Source organism: Balaenoptera acutorostrata, chromosome 7, assembly GCF_949987535.1.
Source record: "Balaenoptera acutorostrata chromosome 7, mBalAcu1.1, whole genome shotgun sequence".
NCBI lineage: Eukaryota > Metazoa > Chordata > Mammalia > Artiodactyla > Balaenopteridae > Balaenoptera > Balaenoptera acutorostrata.
Window position 1 is genome coordinate 67,174,052 of NC_080070.1, and position 20,493 is coordinate 67,194,544.

The window sequence follows — 20,493 nt, forward strand, 5'->3', positions numbered from 1 at the left end:
ACTAAGGATGAAATTCTATTATTTGTTTATAAAATATATTTTGTGGTACATTTTCCTGACAAATGATTAGATTCAAGCATTAATATGAAAAATAAATTATTTTACTCTCCTACAGTTTCATATGCAATTGTAGGTCATTCATAGAACAGAATCAAACATACAAAATAATGTTAATATAGAATATGTGATAATATTTCACTATTCAGTAAAAAGGCTCTGTAGGCAGAAAGAACAGAAGGCATGGTTTGTTTTTGCTGTTTGATTTTTTACTTGCTTTAGTGACATTTAGCCTGAGTAGTAGTATCATAGGATATTTTGTGTGTTTTCTCAGACTCATCTAAAGTATGCTTTTTGAAGGGAAGTCTTCAAATATAGGAGCCTGCAAATATGCATGCGAGGGTTCTTTCCCCTAAATTACAGAACTGCACCTGCATAAGTGTTCTAACCAGTAACTAATAAATCACGCACAATACGGACCATTCACCAGAAAAAAACAAAAAGAAAAAGAGCTCTAAACAGTAATTATACACACAAGATATCTGCCAGTAGTTTCAACATGGTTTTGATCAACCATATGCTGCTCTATTCCTCATCAGCACCAAGGGCCACCAGTGCTGAGCAAGACCCATCAGGTACCCCCAAAAGACCTAAAGTCTTGGTAGACAGTAGGAAAAAAAAAAAAAAAGTCAGGTAGAAAGGAGAGAGGCAAAAAAAAAGTGTTAAGAAAGAAAGAATAATAAGCTAGAAAAGGATGAGAGATCCAACTAATGACGTGTGCCAAAAGAATGACGTTCCAATGCCAGCCTGATGTCGTTTTACATGAATGTTCATGCCTGCCTGGTCGTTACATAAACTAGAACTACAAATCTCTCCATTCTTTATTCAAGGGAAAGTAAATAAAAATACTGCAGGCTTTGTGTTTGAACTATTTATCTGTTACACATAAAGAAAATACTATTTTTCATTTTGCTGAATAATATCAGAAAGGCCGGAAGAAAATGTAGACATTTAACTAAATCTTGTCGTTAGACAATGTGGGCACAGGGACCTCCCTGGCGGTCTAGTGGTTAAGACTCCACACTTCCACTGCAGGGGGCACAGGTTCAATCCCTGGTCTGGGAACTAAGATCCCGCATGCCACACGGCGCAGCCAAAAAAAAAAAACAATGTGAGCACAATAACTGGCAGGAATCAACTCTCCCTTTCTCTCTATCCCTGGAATTAACCAGAAAATTCTATATGTATCAGCAAACTGATCTGTGTACATAATACAAATTGGTTATATTTTCCATAGTCCCTTCATTACTCAATGTATTATTTAGACAATCTACTAAGTATCAGGCATTCTGCTAGGTGATATGATACATATATATGCTGAATAAAACCCTGTACTGATGGAACACAGAGCTAATGTCAACAGACATTAAACTAATAATCCATCAATAATATATAAATGTATATTTAAAATCTTGATGACTACTATAAAGTTAAAGTGTTAGGATAGCGGTTGAGTGTTAGGATAATGGTTACTGGGGTGGAGGGCACTTTTCCACATGTATATTTTACTACACATTAAGAAGTTTTAAAATGTTGATAAATCTCAGTGGAGATGTCAATTAGGCAACTGGATGCATAAGTTTGGGTTTTAAAAAAATGTTCTGTATTAGAGCATAAGTTATCAGATTCAAGCATGTAGGTGGTATTTAATACCATAGAAGTGGATCAGAAAAACTAGAGAAAGCTCACTGTTGTCTTCCAATGCTATCCTTGCAAGAAATATTTAAACGTTAAAATTGGGTGTCAATCAAGGGTAAGTTACTTAACTCTTCGATTCCATCTTTTAGTCAATGTGCTATTTAAATAAAAGTCATATTTAGCAATTCCCACCTCTGCCTCCAAGTGCTATCAATGGAGCTAAAGTAAATTTTAAAACAATGCCATTTCTTGCTTATTTGAAATGAGGAAGGACTGATGGTGGGGGGGGGGGGCGCTTTTCAATGCAATCACCACCGGTTCTTTGATTTCACATTATTGCAAGAAAAATTAAAAATTAAAGTAACTGATTGGGGGTTCAACAGTAACAAAAACAAAACTCAATTGCTAACATTTATTTCTCTTATTCAAACAAATATCTAAGAATGTGAATGGTAAGAAGGAACAATGCTAAGAAAAGAGAGTCCCAAAATTATGGGCAGTATTCTTACATAATTGGTAATGAACTAGTGTTCCTGAGCATAGGCTTTGGATGCATAAAGGACTGGGTTCAAATCCTGGAACCCTCAGATATCTAGTAGCTCATATAAATTATGTGTCTTTCAAAGTTTGAATTTTCCTAAATGTGAAATGCTGCTAATAATTCTTATTTCACAGGGCTAATATAAGCTTTAGTTACTTATGATAATGTTAATAAAATACAGATTCAGTAGAGTCCACAGAATGATCAATTTTATTTTAAAACTCCACTCACAAGAATACCAGGACAAAGAGATAATTCATTTGACTTGACCAAAACCAAAACTATACTTAATTTCTTCTAATCCTCAACAAAGCAATTCTTCTAAAATGTCATAATATTCTGCTATTTAGAGTGAGACATAATCTTAATTATCTTCACTATGAAGAAAAAAACAGGATAAATAATTAAGACATACTTCTGTTTATGAAAACCATTTCTTTCACTTAAAGATAACTAATGCTTCTTCAATTCTTATACACAATATCTGATTGCACGAGCTACCCTGAAATATCCAGAATAAAACAGAAACAGCACAAAAACTGAATCTGAAATTGGAGAATGAATAATATTTACATTTTTTTGTGTTTCTCCATCCATGACTCTTTAGACTGTCTAAGAAATCTTTAGAAAAAAATCACTATCCTGATATTTGACTTACCTCTAGACTTTTTGACCCCTGAAGCATAAAGGATTGACACTTCTAAGACAGATTTTGATTATTTATTCTGCTTTATAGATAAGCGGGTCAAGACTATCATGAGATACAACAGCTCAAATATATCCATCATCCTTAAGAAATACACTCAACCAAAGATGTTTCTCAAAAATTCTGAAAACCCCTTATCACACATACCCATATACCTTCCCAGATAAGAGTTCTAGTTATATATCATGTATCCTGAAAATCACTCAAGTCACATTTACATATATATGTATTTCATTTTCCAACATGTATTTAAATGATCAAGACATCCACCTAAGATTACTGAATATGCTGATATATGCAACATGATGAATTCTTTTGCATACCTTCATGCAAACTATTCTATCATTATGATAGTGTCCTCTTAGCAATGGAGCTACTGTACATTTATCAAGAAAAAAGATCAAAAATCATCTGGAGAATATTTAAATCTGTATATTAGTTATCCTAATCCAACACATTTCTAGGATTCACATTTCTAAAAGGTGTTCTTGGCTAGTTCAAAGAATTAAGTTACCGTGTCCGATGAAATCCTTTGCCTTTTTGATAATATTACCACCTGGACTGGTTTCAACCAACTCTTATGTTACTGGTCTTTGCTGACTGAAGTTCAGAGTGATCGAGTTCACTACACTTCAACACAAAAGATCAATATTGAAAGGCAACATGCAGCTGGGTTCCACGCTCAGTCACTATATCAGTTGATAAAGCATCACTTGTATAGACATAACAGCAGAAATGGGACCCCCAAAGAGAAAATGTAGAAACTGCTATCTTGTTCCTGAAAGGCAGAGAATCACCGATAAATTTGAGTCACTTCTCATTTTTATGGCAGCTATTTGAAAATTATTTACATAATTTTCATATGGACTGAGTTCAGCAGAACTGTTGCAAATGTTCAGTGGTAATCCATTGACCCAACTGAATCAAAACTTCAAATTAGGTCAGCTGGGTCACCGAAACTGATCTGTACAACAGATTAATTTCAGCACAAGTCAATCCAAAACCATCCAATTTTCAATTCTGATTTTAGTTCTCTAATAATTAATATCCTTTGAATGCCTCTTATTGAATATAATTGACAACCATTAGAAAAAAGTATCCTGGGAAATTTGTTTCTAGGATTCTCCTGGAGAATGCAGGGAAAATGTACAAGTGGGTAGCAATGATTCCAAGTTTATAATAGAAACCTAGCAGATGAAGTGCTAGCCTACACATTGGATAATAAGGCTTCTGATCTATGAGAAAAACTGCTCTGCTTTATTCACAATCAAAGAATAACAAATGTTAACAATGATTTAAAATAGCAATGAAATTTATTGTTGTTTTTCATCATTGTCTAGAACAGTGAAAAGTGAGAAAAAAACATAAATATCCACCTCCTGGAGCACGATTAATCCAGGAAGTAGAATGCCAGACAAACAGTGAAAATGAAAATATTGTAATTGAAAGAAGTAAAGTAGATGGAAATTTTTTTAATATTTAACATACTTGTGAGGGAAAAAAATGTAGCAGAACAGGACATACAGTAGCAGCCAGTATGATCCCATTTATGTAAAATATAACTTTAATGCACAAGAAATCTGGAAGGATATATGTATGTAGGTATGTGTATGTATGTATGTATATATGTGGACAGAGACTGACTTTCCAATATATATACACTTTTCACTTGGTTTAGCTTATTTGTTACTAGTATGTCTTTTTATGATAAAAAGAGGTATTTTTCCTTTTTTTATTGAGGTATAATTGATATACATTGTATTAGTTTCAGGTTTACAACAAAATAATTCAACATTTCTATACACTGTGAAATGATCACCACAGTAAAGTCTAGTTAACATCCATCACCATACATATTTACAGAATTTTTTTTCTTGTGGTGAGAACTTTTAAGATCTACTTTCTCAATAACTTTCAAATAGGCAACATATAGTTGCCATGCTATAAATTACATCCTCATTTCTTATTTTATAATTAGAAGTTTGTACCTTTTGTCTCCCTTCACCCATTTCATGCACCCCCACACCCCTGCTTCTGGCAACCACCAATCTGTTCTCTGTATCCATGAGGTTTATTTTTGTTGTTTTGGTTTTGTTTTTATTCCACATATAAATGAAATAATACATTTGTCTTTCTCTGGCTTATTTCACTTAGCCTAATGTTTCAAGGTCCATGCATGATGTTTTAAACAGCAAAATCTCATTCTTTCTTACAGTTGAATAGCATTTCATTGCATATATACATACCATAATGCCTTTATCCATATATCCATTGATGGACACAGGTTGTTTCCATAACTTGGCTACTGTAAATAATGTTGCAACAAACATGGGGTGCGGATATCTTTTCAAGTTAGTATTTTAATTTTCTTTGGATAAATACCCAAAAGTAGAATTACTGCATCATACGGTAGTTACATTTTTAATTTTTTGAGGAACCTCCATACTGTTTTCCATAGTGGCTGCACCAATTTACATTCCCAGAAACAGTGCACAAATGTTCTCTCTTCTCCATACCCTTCCCACCACTTGTTGACTCTTCTCTTTTTGAAAACAGCCATCCTAACAGGTGTCAGGTGATACCTCACTGGGGTTTTGATTTGCATTTCCCTGATGATTAGTGGTACTGAGTATCTTTTCATGTACCTGTTGGACACATCTGCATGTCTTCTTTGGAAAAACATCTATTAAGATCCTCTACTATTTTTTAAATTGGATTTTTTTTTTTTGCTATTGAGTTGTATGCATTCTTTATATATTTTGGATATTAGCCCCTTATCAGATATATGATTTGCAAATATTCTCTCCCATTCAGATGGTTGCCTTTTCATTTTGCTGACTTCTTTTGCTGTACAGAAGTTTTAGTGTGATGTAGTCCCCTATATTTTTTTTGCTTTTGTTTCCTTTGTTTTTGTTGCCAGATCCAAAAAAAAAACACACACACACACTGTCAAGACCAATGTCAAGGAGTTTATTGGCTATGTTTTCTTCTAGGAATCTTGTGGTCTTAGGTTCAAGTCTTTAATCCATTTGAGTTAATTTCTGTGCACGGCATAAGAGAGTGGTCCAGTTCTCCCAACACCATTTATTGAAGAGACTCTCCTTTCCCCATTATAGATTCTTGGCTTCTTTGTTGTAAATTTTTCTTTTGAGCTTTTTAATTAATTTATTTATTTTTGGCTGTGTTGGGTCTTCGTTTCTGTGTGAGGGCTTTCTCTAGTTGTGGCAAGCGGGGGCCACTCTTCATTGCGGTGCGCGGGCCTCTCACTGTCGCGGCCTCTCTTGTTGCGGAGCACAGGCTCCAGACGCACAGGCTCAGTAGTTGTGGCTCACGGGCCTAGTTGCTCTGCGGCATGTGGGATCTTCCCAGACCAGGACTCGAACCCGTGTCCCCTGCATTAGCAGGCAGATTCTCAACCACTGCGCCACCAGGGAAGCCCTGAGCTTTTTTAGACGTAGACCATTTTTAAAGTCTTTACTGAATTTGTTACAATATTGCTTTTGTTTTATGTTTTGGTTTTTTGGCCACGAGGCATGTGGGATCTTAGCTCCCTGACCAGGGATTGAACCTGCACCCCCGGCATTGGAAGGCAAAGTCTTAAGCATTGGACCGCCAGGGAAGTCCCCCTCCTTTGTTGTAAGTTAATTACCTATATATGTGTGAGATTATTTCTGGGCTCTCTTTTCTGTTCTATTGATCTGTGTGTCTGTTTTCATGCCAATACCATATTGTTCGATTACTAAAGCTTTGTAATATAGTTTGAAATGAAGGCGTGTTGTGCCTCCAGCTTTGTTCTTTCTCAAGATTGCATGGACTATTCAGGATCTTTTGTGGATTCATACAAATTTTAGGATTGTTTGTTCTATTTCCGTGAGAAATGCCATTGAATTTTTCATAGGAATTGCACTAAATCTATAGATTTCCTTGGGTAGTATGGACATTTTAACAATATTAATTCTTTGAATCCAAGAGCATGAAATACCTTTCCATCTATTTGTGTCTTCAATTGCTTTCATCAATGTCTTATAGCTTTCAGTGTACAGGACTTTCATTTCCTCTGATAAGCTTATTCCTAGGTATTTTATGATTTCTGATGCAATTGTAAATGCAACTGTCTTCTTAATTTCTCTTTCTGGTAGTTCATTATTGGTGTATAGAAATGCAACAGATTTCAGTGTACTGATTTTGTATCCTGCAACTTCACTGAATTCATTTTTCAGTTCTGTTTTTGGTGGAGTCTTGGGTTTTCTATATGTACTATCATGTCATCTGCAAATAGTGAGTTTTACTTCTTTCTTTCCAACTTGATACCTTTTATTTCCTTTTCCTGCCTAATTGCTCTGACTAGGACTTCCAATTCCACGTTGTTAAATAAAAGTGGTGAGAGTGGCCATCTTTATCTTGTTCTTGATCTTAGAGAAAAAGCTTTCAGCTTTTGCCAATGAGTATGATATTAGATATGGGCTTATCATATATGCCCTTTATTACAGTGAGTTACATTCCCTCCATAAGAGGCATTTTTAATAGAAATTTTTACAGTAATTTTATCTAGCTACAGAGAAAGATTATGAGGATAAGGATGTTGTTACTAGCAAGTAACCAAAAAAAATCTCTAACTCCCTGGTTTTGTGGAAGGCAGGGCAGGGATATATACTGTTTAGGGCTATGTTACAAGCCATTACTTAGAACAACGCAAGTATTCAAGAAATATCAACTAAGTGAATGAATGGTCAAAAAGTCTTATGATAGGAGGAAAGAAATAAGACAACAGATGTATCACACTAAAAATAGAACACGGTTAATTCATTAAGGAAAACTGGACTTTCCTGGTGGCACAGTGGTTAAGAATCTGCCTGCCAGGTCGCAAGTTGGCGCCACTGCCACCCCCTGGTCCGTGCTCTCGGCCACTCAGCCGGGCGGTACCGAGCCCTCCCGGCACTCCCCTCCTCTCTTCCCTCCGGCCCTCCAGCCTGCCTTTCCCCGCGGCACTGCCACACACCCCCCACCTTCGCCCCAGCCCTCTTCTCTCCCCGCCGAGCTGCGGCAGCAGAAGCAGCAGCAGCAGCAGCCAGAGGAGGAGCCGGAGGTGGCGGTGGTCGGGGAGCCCATGGCGTACAGTCAGGGAGGCGGCAAGAAGAAAGTCTGCTACTACTACGATGGTGATATTGGAAATTATTATTACGGACAGGGTCATCCCATGAAACCTCATAGGATCCGCATGACCCATAACTTGCTGCTAAATTATGGCTTGTATAGAAAAATGGAAATATATAGGCCCCATAAAGCCAATGCTGAAGAAATGACAAAATACCACAGCGATGAGTACATCAAATTTCTACGTTCAAGTGGTGCTACAGTGTGGTGCAGACTCACTATCCGGTGATAGACTTGGTTGCTTCAATTTGACAGTCAAAGGTCATGCTAAATGTGTAGAAGTTGTAAAAACTTTCAATTTACCATTACTGATGCTTGGGGGAGGTGGATACACAATCTGCCATGTTGCTCGATGTTGGACATATGAGACTGCTGTTGCCCTTGATTGTGAGATTCCCAATGAATTGCCATATAACGATTACTTTGAGTATTTTGGACCAGACTTCAAACTGCATATTAGTCCTTCAAACATGACAAACCAGAACACTCCAGAATATATGGAAAAGATAAAACAGCATTTATTTGAAAATTTACGCATGTTGCCACATGCAACTGGCGTCCAAATGCAAGCTATTCCAGAAGATGCAGTTCACGAAGACAGCGGAGATGAAGATGGAGAAGATCCAGACAAGAGAATTTCTATTCGAGCATCAGACAAACGGATAGCTTGTGATGAAGAATTCTCAGATTCTGAGGACGAAGGAGAGGGAGGTCGTAGAAATGTGGCTGATCATAAGAAAGGAGCAAAGAAAGCTAGAATTGAAGAAGACAAGAAGGAAATGGAGGACAAAAAAACAGGTGTTAAAGAAGAAGATAAATCCAAGGATAATAGTGGTGAAAAAACAGGTACCAAAGGAGCCAAATCAGAGCAGCTCAGCAACCCTTGAATTTGAGAGTCTCATCACTTTCAGTGAGAAAATATTGGGAAGAAAAATGTTTTCTTTTCAAAGACTTCTGGCTTCATTTTATACTACTTTGGCATGGACTGTATTTATTTTCAAAATGGCTTTTTTGGGTTTGTTTTTCTTGGCAAGTTTTATTGTGAGTTTTCTAATTATGAAGCAAAATTTCTTTTCTCCACCATGCTTTATGTGATAGTATTTAAAACTGATGTGTTATTATGTCAAAAAACTGCTCTATTAAAGAAGTAGTTGGCCTTTCTGAGCTGATTTTTCCATCTTTTGTAATTATCTTTATTAAAAAATTGTACTTGGATTGTCTTTTGTCTGTTTATTACATCATGGAGTCTTTTTTCATAGGCTAATGACATGACTGTTTCTGTAGAAATAGAATACACTAGAGGTGGAAGATACTGATTTGCAACTTCAAAGACATCCATAAACTATTTCTTCAGGAAATTACTGTATTTACAGTAATTATTATTTCTTCATGTAGTAGGAGTTCTACAGTCTTGTTCTCTATAGCTTAGCCAGTCAATGTTGTTGAAGATTGATATCTCATTATCATAATTTATCTCTGAAATTAATGATACAAGCTATGCAATTGAGATATAGGAATTATCTTTGAGCTGAACCAAAGATTCTCAAAAACTGGAAATGGAGACTCTGAGTTGAAAGAAGAAATCCATAATCAGAAAAGGAAACTATAGCTTCCATACTGAGCTATATGTGACTCTTTTGCCAATCCCCACTATATACCAAGTAGACAAGAAATTGTATGGTTGTGTTTTACTAGAACTTTCCTGTGTTTATATTAAGGCTAAAATAAAACCTGCTGTTTAGATTTTAAAAAAAAAGAATCTGCCTGCCAATGCAGGGGACACATGTTTGATCCCTGGTCCGGGAAGATCCCACATGCCACGGAGTAACAGAGTCTGTGTGTCACAACTACTGAGCCTGCACTCTAGAGCCCATGAGCCACAACTACTGAGCCCACATGCTGCAACTACTGAAGCCCAAGCACCTAGAGCCCGTGCTCTGCAACGAGAGAAGCCACTGCAATGAGAAGCCCGCGCACTGCAAGAAAGAGTAGCCCCCGCTTGCCGCAACTAGAGAAAGCCTGCACACAGCAACGAAGGCCCAACGCAGCCAAAAAAAGGAAAACTGAGTTGGATACAATATTAGATAACATCTGAAATTTTCCCAGGAAATTAAGTCATGCCAAATATTACTTTACAAATATTTTTACTTTCATTTTTAAATAGACATCAGTATTAGTAATCAGGACATAGCACAAAAATACTTAGATAAAAACTACAAATTTTAATTGGTGTTATCTATTTCCAACACTTAAGTTACTAACATCATATGGAATATAGCAGAATAAGCTGGCTAGGTATTTGACATCAAAACAATAGCTCAGCTAGAATGTTAAATCAGGTAACACATGTAAGGCAGAACAACTGTCATGTACTAAGCAATTAATGTCAACTAAGTTTTTTTTCCTGGTAATGTAAAAATATTATTAATTGCATTTCCCAAATAAACACAATTTGAAAAATGTGAACATATTTTTCACTCTATTATTTCATATAAAAGTGAATCTTAACTTTGGTCACCATTTTGTATTGTTACCTTCTAACTGCTGTATCATGATAATAACACTCCCCACCATTTCCAATAACCTAAATCAAATCAATCATAGGAAGAGAAAAGTGAAATATATTTAAGATAATCCCCCACATACACAAAAAAACAGATCAAGAACCCAGAAATTTTTCAATTATTTAGAAATAATAGTTCAGACTACCTTCACTCTCCAGCAATGCAAAAGGACTGGTTAGTACATAGGGTTCAAATACGGATGTGGAGATCTACAATAATTTGCCATCATAATAGTCTCGAGGCTATGAATTATCTGCCATCATAAACCAAGGTATACCTGAATCAGACATTTCTCTGGAGCTTACTGTGAAAGGTTCTTGACTTCAGGAACAACAGCATGTTTGTCTTTGTGTCCCTAGGGCCCCTAGCACCGTGTCTGTCTGGCACATGACATCGTAGGTAATGAATGAACTCATGAATGGATAATGGTATTTCATTTGGAACAGTGGAGGGATAAGATGCAATTCTTGTTACTCCACATATCACTAGATCATTCTCCTTCCCATTCTAAGACCCTTGGAAAGGAGGTAAAGTCCAGCAACAAAATGATGAAAATATAGTTATAGCAAATAATTTTAGAAGAATAGCAGGAAAGGGGAAGATATTTGGTAATGATAGGGTCAAGGCAATAGGCAAAGAAGAAAAGAAAAAAGCCATCTAGAAACATAAAGATGAAATGAAAAGGAGATATAAGAATGGTAGGTACCAGGGGTGATGAATAGGTTCTATCTGTTACAACAGCCAGTAACAGATTAGTTAAGGATTAGGACTAAAATAGCAAGTTTCAGCTAACCAGAGAAAGAAGCAGATACCACAGTATAGGTAAAAGAGAATTCAGAAAAATTAAAGCTCTGATACATATTATTTATCAAAATATTACAAAATAGTCTAAGAGTCTGAAGGTCTTGTTTAATAACAGTTGAATATGTGAAGTTCATTTTCATAAGAGGAAACTATACTACTTTGTGGCTATTTACAAAAAATAATCACATTTGTGAAAATATTCATTCTTTGAGGAGAGCAGCCATGAGGACAGAGGACATAAAATCTACACTGATTAGAGCGGGAATGAAGAAAATGAGTCTCTCTTAGAGGCTATGTTTCCTGGTTTACTAATTTCAGCACAACACTTGACAAATTATTTTTTAAGAACTGATTTGGTGGACTGAATTTCTTTCCCATCCCTATTATTCATGAAGAAATCTAGAAACTGAAGAGAGGCAAATAGACATAACCACCTTTCATTGCCTGTTAATGTAATACAATTTTTCACATAGCCCAAGGCAGAAAGGCGGATGCTCTTGCGTTCTAGTAAGATCAGAGTCATTAGTTATTTGTTTATTACAAATAAGGTCAAAGTTATGTTAATAGGAAGAATATGAATTTCTCACAGAGACCAGATGGGGACCTTTAGAAATAAATGAGTCATCACAGTGGGAGGTGTGTTTGATTTCGAATACTTTGGGTGAAAATAAGCTACAGCCTGGAATAAAAACCCCTACCCCACAACATCATCTATTTCTTCTGTCAAAATGGGAAACAAAGTCTTCATTATTCTCCTCTAACAGCCAAAAGACACAGAAACCCTAGCACAAAGCATCCATCTCTGCAGGGCCAGCAGAAAACCATCAAGAAAGGGGAGAAAAGCCTTCAGCAGATGCTTTAGGCTACAAAATTTGAAAAACACAAGGGATAATAGGAAAGAGAGGGGTTAGGAAATTCTCTGTATTTGTGTATGTGTGTGGTTGGGAGGGGAGCCTCCAGACAAAAGAAAAGAGGCTAGAGTGGGAGGACTGAAGGACAGGGGCAGAAAATGAAGACACTGAAGTTTAAAATGTTCAGGTGTGACATCTACCCATTCCACAGTTCAAGACCTAGTCCAAGTCATTGATCCTGATGTGACAAGCAGTCGGGTAGCTAAGCCACCTCATCTTCCACCTATTGAACAAAGCAACAGGTAACTTTGGGTCAACTACCTGAAGCCTACAGTAAATTCATTAAGTTTCCCTTAATATTTTACATATTCACTTTGGGAACAGGAGATTGTAATAGAATCTAGCATACAGAAGGTATAGCCCCATCCCCATGCCACAGGCAATAGCAGACTTCGGCAGCATCCTAAATGTGATGTACTAGCTATGACTGCGATTTATCCACAAGGCCAAGTAAGGTAGGTCAGGCCTCCCCACTTTCATCCTTTTTCTAAAAAATGGCTTGAGGCAACAGAGGTATGTAGATGGGCAAGGAAAGACCACCACATGGATTACAAAGCACATTATTTCTCTTGAAATATGGCTCTCATCAATATCAGATTCCTAAAATGTAAAATAGGAATCACCAGAAAGATTTCTTCCCTAGCTATGGCCTTCAGAATATCATCAGAAAGATTTCTTCCCTAGCTATGGCCTTCAGAATATCACAATAACAATTTTGCAAACAGAATGATGATCTACATTGAGAGAGTAATACTATTACTACAAAACCTTAGGTAGGAAAGATTCTTCAGGATTAAGAGCAAAGAAAAGAAATATAAATGTATATATTAAGAAAAACACAAGATGAAAGCTGACAACTATAACATTCTCTAGGTTTTCAGGAGGCTATAGCAGCTTAACACTTCTTTCAGGTTGTTCTTATGTGCTATTAATATTACATGAGAGGTTAGTCCCAGAGACAGTTGCTCCAAGGCAAAGACCTTAGGTGACTTATTTTAGCACAGCGTGTACTTTTTACATCCAATTAATTAAAAAAACATAGAACGAACACAGTAAGAAACAGACAAGAGACTAGCAAATTTTTTAAATGTGAGCAACCAATTTTATAAAACTCCACTCAAGTTAGCAGAGATGCAAGTGCATATTGGAGAAGATATACATTTTTAAAATTTGACAAAACAATTCAGTTATAACCTATAGAGTCACTCTTCATGCCATATGTATAATATATAAAATATTTACATAGAATATACATACACACGTGTGTGTGTAAATAAATTCAATTTGGAGCTGTATTTGAACATCTCATCAAAGAGAAATCATAAGCAAAAGCTCACTGTTAAGGTTTCTATGACTATGTTAATCATGAGATCAAGCAGTTAGAATTCATAAATAGCTTGCCTAGGGCTATGATGGTGTATGAATGCTATTTTTACTGAATAAAATAGATGGGAAGATGAAAAGTCGAAAGGTTTTATTTTTAAGGCTTACCAGTTTAAAAAAATCAAACTGAATTTTATATCTGTAATTTGTTGTCACAGAAATACAGTTTGAAGATAAACACAGTAATTGACAAAAAAGAACACCTTAAAATCCAGATACTGTAAGAAACAAGGAAGCAGTACGCTATGATCAATTGCACACTGCAGTCCACTATTCCAAAATGAATTTTTACTATCTCAGAAGATGTGATTAATTTCAGGGCTGTCATACATATTAACTTCTGAGCTATGTCTGTACTCCTTCTGACTTGCAAAGGGCAAGGTTTATAAGTGGAACAAGATAAGAGAAGTAATAACAATAAAAGCAAAAAAGGAACTGAGAAACAGTCTCATAACATGATCCCGCCCTTATTTTTTCCCATAGCTAAACTTTTCCTGGTCAGTTAAGAATCAAATGATGATACCATATAATTAGGGCAGAGACAAAAAAGCATGAAAACCTAGGTTTATTCCTTTAATTATTTTCCTTATTTACTTATTTTTGCTGTCTTTTTTCCCCCTAAGACATTCATCCTGGAAACTTTTTTTTACTTCCTTCACCCTAACATATCCATTTTCTCTTTTCTTCATTTGTTTTTCTTCTTTCCTTAAAAAGTGACCTCTAAACTTTCTCCATGGTCCCTTTTTAGTTGTTTTGTTGATCAAATCATGAGACAAAAAGAGAAAGTCAGGAGGGGGTGACTATTATTTTCACCAGATGAGACATACTTTATAGAAACAGGGGAGCAGGAAAAAAACTCTTTTAAAAATATTTTCAACTTTAACAAGTAATCAATGAACAAACTATCCATTAGATATCAGGGAAAGCTAGTTCATATTTCTGAACAAATTTTTTTCTGTTAACATTTTTGAAAGATTTACTTCAATTGGACCACAACCCTGGTAAAATTTAAATGTTTCAATATACCCCTATTCTCCCCCTCAAAAAATTACACAACCGTCCATGAACACAATTATAAAAAATGAGAAACTTCAAAAGTCTCTTGTAAATATTGCAATTAAATATTCTACAGCTTTCAACATTTAAATTTATTTTTCTTTCATCACTAATGTAAAGCTTCAGCACTTTGCTTGAAATTGTGTCATTTTCATTCCTTTCTGGAAAAGGCTTGCTAAACTCATTGTTGACAAAACCTACATATGGAAAGCAGAGTGTCTCAGAAGTTGCACATTAGTATTTAATATTTTTGTTGAGATTCACAATTTCCCTCTAGCAAACTCATATAGACACATTCTCATACTAGATGATAATGTATTCTATATATTAAAGAAAAATATATAAACAAATACATTTGAGAGACTGAGGAGGCATAAAGGCTGGAGGTAGGAAATGGCAGACTTTAATAAAATAATGTATTCTATAGTGGCACATAAAATTTCTCACAAAGCACAATGTTGGATAAATGAATCTCCAAAACTGTATGGATATCATAGTTTTTTTAAAAAAATTAACTCACACAAGCATGCACACGCACACACACAACCCCATTACACACACAATGGACACCACTATTTCTGTAGCTTAAGAGACATTTATTCCTTCTCTGTTCCGTTTCTTTTTTTCTCTTTGCCTTTCAGTTCAACTTTCTACTGACATATCTTTAAGCTCACTGATCCTCTCCAGTCTGCTGATCAGCCCATTAAAGATAGTTTTTCTTTACTAAAGTGTTTTTGATTTCTAGCACTTCCTTTTGAATCTGAGTTTTAATCTCTATTATCTGTTCCTGTATATTGTCCACTTTTTCCATTTGGGCCCTTAGCATATTAATCACAGTTAAATTCCCTATCTGGTCATTCCAAAATCTCTGCCATAAGGGTCTGGTTCTGACCCTTGCTTTGTCTCTTCAGCCTATTTTTTGGTTTTTAGCATACCTTGCAATTTTCTGTTGAAAGCCAGATATGATATATTAGGTAAAAGGAACTGGGGTAAACAATCCTTTAGTGTGAGGTTTTATGTTCATAAGGCTAAGAGTTAGGTTTTGTTTACTCTTTCACTGCAGGTGTGATTTCAGAGGCAAAAATTTCCTCTAGGGTCCTTGTTTTTGTCTCCCTTGTTTTCCCTAGAGATTCCTTCTTAAATAGGGCCTGAGGCTTACAGTTGTTTCAACTGTAACTCATTATTTTACAGAAGGCCTATTGATGTGGTGGTAGGTGTGTGGCAGGGCAGGTGGGGGTAGGCATCCTACATTCCTATGATTAAGCTTCAGTCTTTTATTGAGACTGTGTCCCTGGACTCTGACCTTCACAAGTGCTTCTCAGCTTTTTTCTTTTAAATTTTATTTATTTATTTATTTATTTGTTTGTTTTTGGCTGTGTTGGGTCTTCGTTTCTGTGTGAGGGCTTTCTCTAGATGCAGAGAGTGGGGGCCACTCTTCATCGCGGTGCGCAGGCCTCTCACTGTCGCAGCCTCTCTTGTTGCGGAGCACAGGCTCCAGATGCGCAGGCTCAGTAGTTGTGGCTCACGGACCCAGTTGCTCCACGGCATGTGGGATCCTCCCAGACCAGGGCTCGAACCCGTGTCCCCTGCATTAGCAGGCAGATTCTCAACCACTGCGCCACCAGGGAAGCCCTCAGCTTTTTTCCTTTCCTCTCCCCTTAGGTAAGGCAGGAAGGCTACAGGGAGCCAGATTTAGGTATTTCTCTTCCTCCAGGGAAGTTAGGTTCTGGTAAAACCCAAGTCAATCAGACTCTGGTAAAACAGTTTCCAATGAGGACAGGCCTCAGCTTATTTCAAAATGGTTACTTTTCCCTTCCCCCTGCTAAAAGCATGAATGGAATTTTCCACCAAATTTTCTCCTGGTGGGGCTCCTGGAGGTAAAACTCAGGAAAGCGTGGAGGCCTTCCTAAGGTTGGGCTCACAAAAGTTTCTCTCTCTCAAGCTAGTCTCCAACAATTAATTACCCTTTAAGTGTTCCTACCAAGGTATAGTAATGGCTTCTGCTCCCCATAAACTGTGATTCTCTGTGTTTGTCTGTGTTCACAGTTTGGGGGCAGCAGTTTGCCCTGTGGCTTCCATTCTTTGATGAATCTATAGAGTTGGTAATTTTCAGTTTGTTCAGCTTTTTCCTTGTTGCAAGGACGGGAGTTCAGACTTCTAAGCTCTTTACATGCTAGACCTGGCTTTATAAAGGCTTATAATTTATAATATTATAAATGCTTATAATATTCTTTAATCATTAAAAATTTGATTATTCAAGGACATAATCCCATCAGTCACATTTATCCTAGTTCAGCTATTGTGAAAACTTGTAGACTTTATTTTCCTGACCTGCTGGGAAACAAAACTGGTTCTCCTGACCTTCACAACATATATCCTCCTTCTGGAACAAGCCTTGATCCAAAAAGGCCTATCTGTGGCTTGAGACACACCTAGTTTTCACTAGCATATGAATACCTTAATTGGCAAGAATTGCTGGAAAATCATCATGAATGTGATTAGCAAGTCTGTCTTTACTATATTTGGCCAAAGGCCAAATACCCACCATTAATTGAAAGGTTGCCTTCCCTCTGGAAATTTATGAAAGGAACAGCAAATTATTAGAAGCTGAAAAGTAGTTCTGTTTTATTTGTATGCCATTCCCTGAAAACACTTTTATCTAATTTGGCGGAAATTTTGGTGGAAAGTACCAAAACACTGCATACCAAAAGTTAAATAAATGAAGGGAAGAGGATTAAAAAGTCAATGTTTTCTAAACTCAACCTTGAAAAATAATCTTGTTGAAAAGAGTTTGTTGTGATGCAGTCATGATGAATCACGCCAGTCAAACTAAAGGATTTTGGGGGTTGCTATTTTTAAGTTATATACTATATAGTGAGTTTGGCAGCATTCACACAGCCAAAACAAATTATTTTTACTTTTAAAATATTGTTAACAGACTGAGTCACCACATTTTCACATATCCACTTTCAGTTCATGCTTCAACTATTTTTTAACTAAATTACAGAAGAGAATTACATTAAACTGCATCAAATTTTCACTCGATATTTGTCCTTAGTAGAAAGAAAATGCCTCCATGGATAAAATGACACAAAAGAAATAAAATACAAGCTAAACTTTAAGGGAGGTGGGGACTAATGGTGTGTGAAAATTTAATAGGCTTCAGTATGCCTACCATGCTGTACTCCATTTGTTAAAGAATGGAAGAAGCAGCAGCTCTGAGTAATGTGAATGAAGGTTATTAGCAATAATAATGGTTTGCTAGCTGATAAATTTGCAGATTAAGCAACGTCTGCCATTGAGGTTAGTAATATTTCAAAGATATTGCTCAAAAGAGAATAGAATGGGTATTTTATTTTTGTATCAAGAAAACTAGACTCTTTACCAAAGTGTGTGGCAGCAGAAGTCTTGCTTCTCTCATTTTTCAATTTAATGGGCAGTGTGAATTCTACCTAGTACTGAAAATTTTATGACATTTTACTCATTCAATCATACAGTGCTCTAGAGTTATGCTCAAACTGTCTCCTACTCTGTTCTTGTTAAAGATCACATCAGATAAAGTAACAACCTATTTCATATCCAGGTCAGTTTTATAATAAAAATAATGAATAATGTATGTAAGTTTCTCCACTGGAACTGCATTTTTGCCATTTTTGTAGTGAAAACAGCTAGTGCTAAATTTTCAAAATGGCCACTAGGTTTCCAACATTTGAGTTTTCATTTATTAGACAAAATACCTTTAGGAAAGAACCTTTGAAACTTTCATAAAGTAAACGCAGGGTGCCAAGTGTTCTGATTAGCTAGCCTGATGGTCAGAAATGTAGGTGTGGACCGACCATGTGATTATTTTGTTGATAACACTAGGAATTCAAGAAGGTCTCTAAGAACATGGCTCCAGGGCTTCCCTGGTGGCGCAGTGGTTGAGAATCTGCCTGCCAATGCAGGGGACACGGGTTCGAGCCCTGGTCTGGGAAGATCCCACATGCCGCGGAGCAACTAGGCCCGTGAGCCACAACTACTGAGCCCGCGCGTCTGGAGCCTGTGCTCCGCAACAAGAGAGGCTGCGATAGTGAGAGGCCCGCGCACCGCGATGAAGAGCGGTTCCCGCACCGCGATGAAGAGTGGCCCCCGCTTGCCGCAACTAGAGGAAGCCCTCACATAGAAACGAAGACCCAACACAGCCAAAAAAATAAATAATAATTAAAAAAAAAAAAAAGTAAAGCCTTGCTAACCACATAAAAAAAAAAAAGAACATGGCTCCAGAGTTGAGTACACTGTGCATGTGGTTTAGTCTGATCTACACAGCTTTGTGAATTGTCCATCATAATGCCTTGTTTCATGACATCTTTTAGTGGAAGCCAGAACCACTCAAATTACATGATTAATTACATTCCTTTTCAATCACTAACTATTTGATATAAGCACACCCTATGACAAATGCTGTCAGTAGTTCTGTGAACATACAGTATTAGTAGCAACTCTCAGTACCAGCCAATTTGGCTAAAATAACCAAATTTCCACTAAATCACTCAAGTAGATCTTGCCTAGATGACATGGAGGCATTATTTTCCAGATCCTATTCTGAAAAGCACAAGTAAAAGTATTTTGGAGAGAGAACAGTATACACTTTGACAATAGCTTGACTGAGACTGTGGTCCAAAGAGCCAGGAAGGAAGTAGCCCAGGGTAGCTGACAGTGCCTGAGCCCAACCCCCTCTGAATCACAATCCATTTAGGAAGCAAAAGGCCAACACCAGAGACTAGCAGACATAGTACTTGAGTAGTCTGGAGACTCAGCTTAGGAAGGTAATGATCATAGTTCATGATATAACCCCAGAAAAGTAAAGAAAAGGATCAAACCCAGGATTTGAAGATGAAGATGACAGTAAAGACAGAAACTCATGTACCACAAAAAAAATTCCTTAGTCCACTGGTTTTCAAATGTTGCTGCACCCTTGAATCACTGATGGGAAAATTATTTGAGGAACAGATGTTAAGCAGTTTACTTTAAGAAAGGGAGCTAAAGTTATTCAAAAAGGTCTGCAGTTTGTATCCAAGCCCCATTCCCTTCACCTTTCAGAAACTGGCAGGAACGAATGTTCCTTTCCATTCCCACTTCAGGTTTGGCCTTACATCCAGCATAAAAGAAGAGTGTTCATAACTCAAGAAGCAAAGGAGACTAGCAGATTGCAAAGGAGCCAATCAGGAGCATCTTGTTTTCATTCCTGAAACATGGATTTTGCCTATAAATTAAAGGTCTTCACTGTAGGTACTCAAAGTGTGGTCCCAGACCAGCAGCTTCAAGGTCACCTGAGAATATTTCAGAAATGCAAATTAACCCCAGACCTACTAAATCAGTAACTCTGAGGGTGGAGCTTGGCAATCTGCATTATAACAAACCCTCCAGATGATTTTGGTGCATTTTTCAAAGTCTGAGAAGCAATGGACTTTACAAAAATTTATGTAACCTATTCACTATTTTTTTCTTGAATGGGTGGGCAGTCCTATAATAAATCTGTAGATCATTAAGATTTTCAGATTCAATTATCTGTGTCCTAAACTTTTATTCAAATATAATACAAACTCTGCCCTGGCCTGTCTGCATATTTTACTCAAAGTTTTAAAAGTCAGAGGGAACATTTGTTATCAGTCTTCCTAAAAGGAACCTGAAGTACTTGTA

The 20,493-nt window shown here is 36.7% G+C and overlaps 1 protein-coding gene across 1 annotated transcript; it reads left to right on the top strand.

Annotated features, from left to right (window-relative positions):
• The first annotated feature begins 8,019 nt into the window (after positions 1-8,019).
• LOC103000794 (histone deacetylase 2-like) lies at positions 8,020-9,311 on the top strand. Its single transcript, XM_057549830.1, is given in 2 exon segments — positions 8,020-8,286; positions 8,288-9,311. Coding segments are annotated over 2 exon segments (933 nt in total). The 5' UTR covers positions 8,020-8,049; the 3' UTR covers positions 8,984-9,311.
• The last annotated feature ends 11,182 nt before the right edge of the window (positions 9,312-20,493 follow it).